Source organism: Acartia tonsa, chromosome 4 (assembly GCF_053477335.1).
Source record: "Acartia tonsa isolate MP-2025a chromosome 4, ASM5347733v1, whole genome shotgun sequence".
NCBI lineage: Eukaryota > Metazoa > Arthropoda > Copepoda > Calanoida > Acartiidae > Acartia > Acartia tonsa.
Window position 1 is genome coordinate 21,976 of NC_137263.1, and position 8,349 is coordinate 30,324.

The window sequence follows — 8,349 nt, forward strand, 5'->3', positions numbered from 1 at the left end:
ATAAATTTTTCTAAAAATGTTCAGGGGGGTAAGGGGACCTAAACAAACATTTTTCAGGGGGAGTTGGTGACCTAACCTAACATTGTTAATTTTTCTAAAAATGTTCAGGGGGGTGGGGGAGTCTCGGCGGGGGGAAGAGACCCCCCCATCCCCCCCAAAAAATTTTTTTTTAAATTTTTTAATTTTTTTTGTCAGAGACATGGAGGTGACCCCCTCTAAATTTTTTTTTTAAATTTTTTTTGTCAGGGACATAGGGGTGACCAAACCCCCCCAAAAACCTAACTTCTTTGTTTGTGGACCGATTTTAAAAATTCTTTTAACATCCCTCAGGGTTGGAGGCGGGGGAGTCTCGACGGGGGGGAGGGACCCCCCCAACACCCCCCAAAAAAATTTTTTTAAATTTTTTTTTTATTTTTTTTGTCAGGGACATTGGGGTGACCCCCTCAAAATTTTTTTTTTTTAATTTTTTTTGTCAGGGACATGGGGGTGACCACACCCCCCCAAAAACGATAACACGATAAACAGAGTAATATTCAAAGCAGATTCATAGGATGGTTTAGGGAATGGGTTCAATCCCTACTTGTTTTAACACAACAATGGTCTAAATATGTTTAGGGGGGGATGTTTGGTTAGGCCATCCCCCCCCCCAAACATTTTTAAGAAAAATCAACAATATTTGGTTTGGTCACCCCCAACCCCTGAACATTTTTTAAAAAATCAAATTTTTTGAAACTTTAAACGAGTGTAGCGCGTGAACCCCTTTAGCTAGAGTCCAGCAGTTAATTTCATGTAAAAGCTCTCAAAACGTACATGCGATTTGCCGTCTTTAAAAGCCAAATCGTTCCAGGAATCGCCCTGTACGATTAAAAACCTGATTTTGCTTAAAATCGCCCTAGTCTAACCTAAAGTTTCGAATTTTGCGCTTTTTTTTACATGCGATGATAAATATTTACTGCCTTCTGTCTATGGTGAAAACTAGAACCCTCTAGGTTGAGTGAATCACGCAACCTTTCCAAAAATAGGAAAAACCTAACCTAATTTTCAAATCGTTATTACTCGGTAACCACTGAACTGATTCGGACAAGACCAACATGGTTGAACGCGTCTTGACAAGACAATTATTTTGAGTACTTACACGTCAATGTAGCTTAAAAATTGACTGTTTGACAGATGTATTTTTGACATTTTTTTAAAAAAAATGTCAAAAGATTTTTTAAAACTTTAAATGAATGTAGCGCACGAACCACTGGACCAATCGGTTTAAAATTAAAACCATTCAAAATTTCTTAAAATGTACATGCGATTTGCCGTCTTTAAAAGCCAAATCGGTCCAGGAATCGCCCTGTACGATAAAAGACCTGTTTTTGCTTAAAATCACCCTAGTCTAACCTAAATTGTCGAAATTTTCACTTTTTTTTACATGCGCTGATAAATATTAACTGCCCCGTGCCTTTGGTGAAAACTAGAACCCTCTAGGTTGAGTGAATCACGCAACCTTAACAAAAATAGGAAAAACCTAACCTAATTTTCAATCCGTTATTACTCGGTAACCACTGAACCGATTTGGACAAGACCAACGTGGTCAAACGTGTCTTGACAAGACAATTATTTTGAGTACTTACACGTCAATGTAGCTCAAACGTAACCGAATTGAGATAAAAAAAACTAGCTGAGACGTTTTTTAATCTCATTTCGGTTAGGTTAGACGTAGGAAGCTCGTTAAGTACTCTAAATACGCGTCTCAATGAGACAAACAACTTCTCTTTCGATGATCTGGAGCTGAGACTAATTTTAGGACACGTTTTACAAGGTAAAGCGATGAGGCCAAAAAATACGTTTCATAGGTTAAGTTAGGTTACGGTGAACCACTGGACCGATTTGGACATGACGAACGTGGTTGAATTCGTCTTGAAAAGACAAATTTTTAGAGTACTTACACGTCAATATAGCTCAAAAATTGACTGATTTAGGTCAAACAATAGCTGAGCTAAGGATTTTGAAGAAAAAAATTACAAGTGCTTTTTTTAGTTTTTCGAGGCTGGAGGCCGCCAGAGGCCTCTGGCGAGGTCGTTTACATCTGGCTTTTTTGACGGCCTCGTCGCGCTGATATCCGTAGACACTTAAAATGTTAGATTCGGTTAACCAGAACCGAAGTTACGAATTTTCTTAACCTAGACAAAAATAAGGATACATATGTAAGTTTCAAAATATGGTCTATTTTCTGGGGTATAGGTTAGAAATCTAACCTAAGGGTAGAAGGAGTCGATTTTTTCAAAAAATATTTTTTATAGACATCAAGAACAAGCCCATAAAAGCTTAAGTTTCTAAGGAGAAGGATTTTTGTTAAAAATGAGCGCGCTACAGGCCTCGCACACTTTTTTGGCTTTTCGCACGGTTTCCAAAGTGTGCGAGATTTGAAATTTTCAACGGCTAACCTAAGCTACTTTTAAGCTACTTTTTAGGTTAGCATTTTTCAGGGAAGCCTTGTCAAGTCCCAAACTACCTATTAACAAATTTGCTAACCTAAAAATGTTAATATTTAAGAGCTAGGTTTACTAACCTAACCCAGTTTCTGCACAGAAAGGTAGGTTAGTTTAACCTAACCTAACCTAACCTAACTTCGCCACAATCTGCATATGCAAGTTAAGGCTTTTTTCACTTTTGTGCTTGCAAGTTTTGGCGAAGTTGGATTTTCCTAGGAAAAATGTTCAACTTCGCCATAACTTGCATATGCAGATTTAGGCTTTTTTCAAAAATGAGAGGCCAAAATCCAACTTCGCCAAAACTTGCATATGCAGGTTAAGGCTTTTTTCACTTTTGTGCTTGCAAGTTTTGGCGAAGTTGGATTTTCCTAGGAAAAATGTTCAACTTCTCCATAACTTGCATATGCAGGTTTTGGCTTTTTTCAACAAAAGTTCAACTTCGCCACAATCTGCATATGCAAGTTAAGGCTTTTTTCACTTTTGTGCTTGCAAGTTTTGGCGAAGTTGGATTTTCCTAGGAAAAATGTTCAACTTCGCCATAACTTGCATATGCAGGTTTTGGCTTTTTTCAAAAAAAGTTCAACTTCGCCACAATCTGCATATGCAAGTTAAGGCTTTTTTCACTTTTGGCCTTGCAAGTTTTGGCGAAGTTGGATTTTCCTAGGAAAAATGTTCAACTTCGCCATAACTTGCATATGCAGATTTAGGCTTTTTTCAAAAATGAGAGGCCAAAATCCAACTTCGCCAAAACTTGCATATGCAGGTTAAGGCTTTTTTCAAAAAAAAGTTCAACTTTGCCAAAATTTGCATATGTGAATGTTAAGAGTTAGATAAACAAACCTCTAACTCATCAAGTCTATCTTGATCAGAAACAGTTTCTTTCGCCTTCTAAAAAAAACAGAATGTCATATTTGTAATGCATATAATAATCAAAAGAAAGCATAATTTTCATGAGACTAATTATATGCATACCTCTAGAGGATTATTTTCTTCATTGTTTGTCTCAATCATTGGGGTAATCTCGACTGGAGTGAATTCCTAAAAATAACACATTAGTATTTTCTTTACTAAGTTAAGATAATTAAAAGTCACAGTATTATTATATGTTGGTTGATTTACATCTAGGTTGGGCTCAATCTCCATCTCCTCATAAACTCCACGTTGTTGAGAGTCAGACATTGTTGGGCTGAAAAAATTAATTTTTTTTCTTTTTTATAATGTAGAAAAAAATAAAAAATGATGAAAAAAATTGTTTTTGTTTGGTTTTCTTTTTTTTTTGGTTAAAAAAATATAATTTACACTAAAAAATAAAATGAAATGATCACAAATAATTATTTTTTAGAGGAGAATGACTCTTTTAAGTCATTTATAATTTTCTCCTTGTTTAGATCATATACTCTTCTTTCGTAACAAGATTTCACTCTATGATCATTTGGGTTGATTGGATCCAGATGTTTCAACAAGTTTCTGCGAGTTGTGAACATCTTACCACAATGTGGAAAAATACACACTAACTCTGTTGTACGTCTTTTAGCAACCTTAAAAGTATATTAATTGTTAACTCATTTTACAAGATATGTAATATTTGACAATTATAATTTAGAATCAATTATTATTTTTTGGATTACCTGCTGTTCATCATCGGAAGATTCAATAACTGGTTGAGCACATCTGACACGTTTCCTTTTTATTGGACTTTCCTATAGAAAGATAATTTTAATGTCATGATGTCATTAAAATAAAGGTTTCTATATATTTTCTGCAATATAATGATAAAGTAAACCTGTGAAGTGTCAGATTCTGTAGATGAATTTTTTGTTAGTTTGCAGTCAGCATCATCTGTAGAGTTGTTATACTGTTCATCCTGTAGACTTTCATCCTATAGGAAGGAATGATAAACAAAAATAAATTTTATATATATTTTCTTATATTCTTTAATATCATGATAAAAAGAAATAGATTACCATACCTCTGAACTTTCAAAATCATTTGGTGAATCACTAGAACTGGTAGCAAACATGTCTACACTCTAAACAAATATGTAATTATCATTATCTTATTTAGATAATTTTAATAAAAATAGAATTATTAGCATGTAAAATACAATTAACATTTTGAAAGGATGATAGATGAATACCTGTTCTCTCAATGATTTTGAACAACAAGGAACAGCAGTATCAGGATTATTCTAAAGTAGTAAAGTTAGATTACCTTTTTTAGATATTTTTAATTAAAAATAAGTTATAAGGTGTAAAGAGATGGCTACCTGAGATGAATCTCTCCTATTTCTGCGCAGTATTTCTCCATCATGTGTGTCATCCTAAATTATGTAGAAAATGACTATAGTAAGAGAAACTATTTATGAAATAAATATTTTAAAATATGTTTTGTTTAAACTTACTTCAGACATATCTGTACTAGATGCAGATTGTTCACAAAAAGAACGTATGGAATCCTTAATAAATAATCCTTTATTATTATTGAAATAAAAGCTTTATAATTATTTAAAAAATTAAAAACATTTAAGAGAATTAATTTTATAAAAATTAGTTATCAGATGTAAATGATTATGATTATAAATATAAATATTTTGAAATGTGTTTTGTTTAAACCAAAAATTAACTATGTGAAAAAGTTTTATTTAAATTAATTTCTTACTTTAGACAAATCTAATGTGGAAGAAACTTGTTCACAATTAGTAGAACTTTCAGATAAATAAAGATATCAATAATGAAATGAAAACACTTATTTAAAGTATTTACTTAAATAAAAGATATTTAGTAGAATTATAATTATAAGAAATCTTAAACATCTATATTGAAATGAAATTGCCAAAAAAAAACAACCAAATAACGGCTGATTTTTGCCAATCAAAGGCCGATTTCGGCCGATAAAGGTTAGGTTAGCTTACACTAAGTTTAAAAATCTTGTCATTTCTTTATTTATTAACAAATCTACAAGTTTTAAGTATCTAATGATATCAGCGCGACGAGCCAGTCAAAAAAGCCCGATGTAAACGAGGTCGTCAGAGGCCTCTGGCAGCCTCCAGCCTCGAAAAACTAAAAAAGGTTTATTCTTTCTAAAATCTTTAGTTTTCAACGGATTTTAACGTTTTAAGCCTCTAGAAGCATCTTATCTTGACTTTAAAAGCTCAGACAAGGAGGGCCTACCCACAGGGCATGGCAGCTACTTGGCGATTGCATCCAAGTAACCATAACTCCTACTTGCCCTATTCAGATTTTGGCCTGAATTTCCACTCTAGTGGATTAGCTACCCCTACAGCTTAGCATTAAAAGTCCCCCAAAAACCTAACCTCTAACATCTAACTACCTTGTCTATCTAAACAATATCATATGTAGCTTAATTCTTCACCTATTTAGAAACCCTCCTATAAAAAATAAAAGAGTCTCAAGGACAGCTCACCCAGTCAAGACTTAATTGATATTTAGCTAAAATAGGTGAACAATTAAGACATCTCCAGCCATATGATACTGCCACTTAAAGGGACCATCCCAAGCCTAAAGCACAGCTGCGACGACATTAGGCACCCTGACTTCTGTCAAGGATTTCTCTGCGGGGGGGAAACGTAAAAAGAAAAAATTGGCCAAGCTCCTATTTTCCTAAGTTTATGGAGATGTTTCTATGTTGACATCTAAAAATTAACTAATACAGATTTACAAATTACACCCTATTTATAAACTCACATGTGTTGTTATAAGCAAAATTTGAGTACTGAATAGAGAACATTGAGTTATTGAGTTGGGGGTGGGAAATTTTTTTGCAAATACCTAGCCTCGAAACCCGATACCTGCAATAAAAACAAATAAAAAAAAACAAAATTTTTTTTATAAATCAAAAATGGTTTAACTAAGAGTTTCCTGAATTTTTTTACTGATTTTAAATCAATTTGAATTTTTAAAATCGGTTTATAAACAACCGAGATACAAAATGGTTCAATGTTTGGTTAGATTAATTATGAAATTTGATCTAATTGAATAAAAAAATTTTTTAAAACATTTTATTTCTAAAAAATGGTTTAACTAAAAAATACCTAATTTATTTTGCTAATTTCAAAGCAATTTGAATTATTGAAATCGGTTGATAAACAACAGAGATACAAAATGGTTTGATGGTTTGGTTTGGTCAAAAAATTATTAAATCACAGATACAGCTTTATGTATCTTTTTCAAAAGGTCTTTAGGAGTAGAATTGAAATCCTTTTTTTTTTTTTTGAAACCATTCATAACCAACGGTTTTAGAATATTTAGAACCAAAAATATTGGGTTAGGTTAGCTGACAAAAATGTCATAAGTTTAAAAATCTTGTCATTTCTCTTTTTATTAACGGATTTACACGTTTTAAGTGTCTAGAAGCATCTACTCTTCAAGGGAAAGCTAATTCTCATATCGGCTGACCAATTTTTGCCGATTAAAGGCCGATTTTGGCCGATTAAAGGTTAGGTTAGCTGACACTTGTCATTTATCTATTTATTAACAGATTTACACATTTTAATTGTCTAATGATATCAGTGCAACAAGGGAAAGCTAATTCTCATATCGGCTGACCAAATTGGGCCGATTAAAGGCCGATTTTTGCCGATTAAAGGCTGACACTTGTCATTTCTCTATTTATTAACGGATTTACACGTTTTAAGTATCTAATGATATCAGCGGGACAAGCCCGTCAAAAGTGCCTGATGTAAACCAGGTCATCAGAGGCCTCTAGCAGCCTCCAGCCTCAAAAAACTAAAAAAGATTTATTCTTTCTAAAATTGGTCAACTTTAATCGGCCGAAATCGGCCTTTAATCGGTGAAAATTGGTCAGCCGATAACACCATCGGCTTCTCCTTGATGAGTAGATGCTTCTAGAGGCTTAAAACGTTAAAATCCGTTGAAAACTAAAGATTTTAGAAAGAATAAATTTTTTTTAGTTTTTCAAGGCTGGAGGCCGCCAGAGGCCTCTGATGACCACGTTTACATCAGGCATTTTTTACGGGCTCGTTGAGTTGATATCATTTGACACTTAAAACGTGTAGATCCGTTAATAAATAGGGAAATGACAAGATTTTTAAACTTAAGTACATTTTGTTAGCTAACCTAACCTTTTATCGGATTTTAATCGGCCGAAATCGGTCAGCCGATAACACCATCGGATTCCCCTTGATGTGTAGATGCTTCTAGAGGCTTAAAAAATTTCTAAAAATGTAAAGACCAAAATTTTGTGACACATATTACCATTTTTAGAGAAAAATAAAGAAAAATTAATTTAATAAATAGTCAAACTTTAAAAGGGTCTCAAACCTGCAACCTTTAAGATATAAACTTAATTTCTTGTACAATAATAGGAAATACAGTAGTCTATCAACAAGATTTGAAATTTTTTAAAAATCTTTAAAGGCCTTGAAGCTAGAAGGCTAGTAGGGACAAATCAACAATGTTTGGTTAGGTTAGGTTTGAGTTGACTGACATTCCAAAAATCAGTTGGAGGTGGTAGATAATTATGAGAAATGTATAAACACACAAAAAAAGATTCAATATATCAATAGACAAATAAGAATTAAGTGGTTGAAAAGTAAAAAAAATCTTAAAAACATCAAAACTTTAAAATAGCTTCAAACCTGCAAATTTTCAGATTTGCCCTTGATCTGTTGTACTATAAGAGCAAATAAACAAGTCTATCAACAAGATTTGAAATTTTTAAAAAATCTTTAAAGACCTTGGAGCTAGAAGGTTTGGTTAGGTACAACCAGTAATGTTTGGTTAGGTAGGTTAAAGTTGACCGATTTTCAAAAACTCAATTGGAGATGATACATAATTATGAGAAATGACTGTGCACTATATATTGTTTCAATATCTTAATAGACAAA

At 33.0% G+C, this 8,349-nt stretch overlaps 1 protein-coding gene and 1 long non-coding RNA gene across 2 annotated transcripts; both read right to left on the reverse strand.

Moving 5' to 3' along the window:
* Positions 1-3,320: 3,320 nt before the first annotated feature.
* LOC145318433 (uncharacterized) lies at positions 3,321-3,517 on the reverse strand. Its single transcript, XR_013879329.1, has 2 exons — positions 3,456-3,517; positions 3,321-3,371 (listed from the first exon to the last, which is right to left on the reverse strand). It is a non-coding gene; the product is annotated as an uncharacterized LOC145318433 (long non-coding RNA).
* A 297-nt stretch (positions 3,518-3,814) lies between these two features.
* On the reverse strand, positions 3,815-4,665 carry LOC145318110 (uncharacterized). Its single transcript, XM_080159460.1, has 5 exons — positions 4,621-4,665; positions 4,453-4,512; positions 4,267-4,362; positions 4,112-4,183; positions 3,815-4,021 (listed from the first exon to the last, which is right to left on the reverse strand). Exons 2-5 carry the CDS (start codon positions 4,501-4,503, stop codon positions 3,815-3,817), a joined length of 426 nt encoding a protein of 141 aa, XP_080015586.1. The 5' UTR covers positions 4,504-4,512; positions 4,621-4,665.
* Positions 4,666-8,349: the final 3,684 nt, after the last annotated feature.

Excerpts from the sequence above, each read along its gene's own strand:
- LOC145318110 (XM_080159460.1), bottom strand. The coding sequence starts at position 4,503 with ATGTTTGCTACCAGTTCTAGTGATTCACCAAATGATTTTGAAAGTTCA. Across the intron at positions 4,363-4,452 it reads ATGATTTTGAAAGTTCAGAG|GATGAAAGTCTACAGGATGA; the intron begins GTATGGTAATCT and ends TCCTTCCTATAG. Across the intron at positions 4,184-4,266 it reads CAGAATCTGACACTTCACAG|GAAAGTCCAATAAAAAGGAA; the intron begins GTTTACTTTATC and ends ATCTTTCTATAG.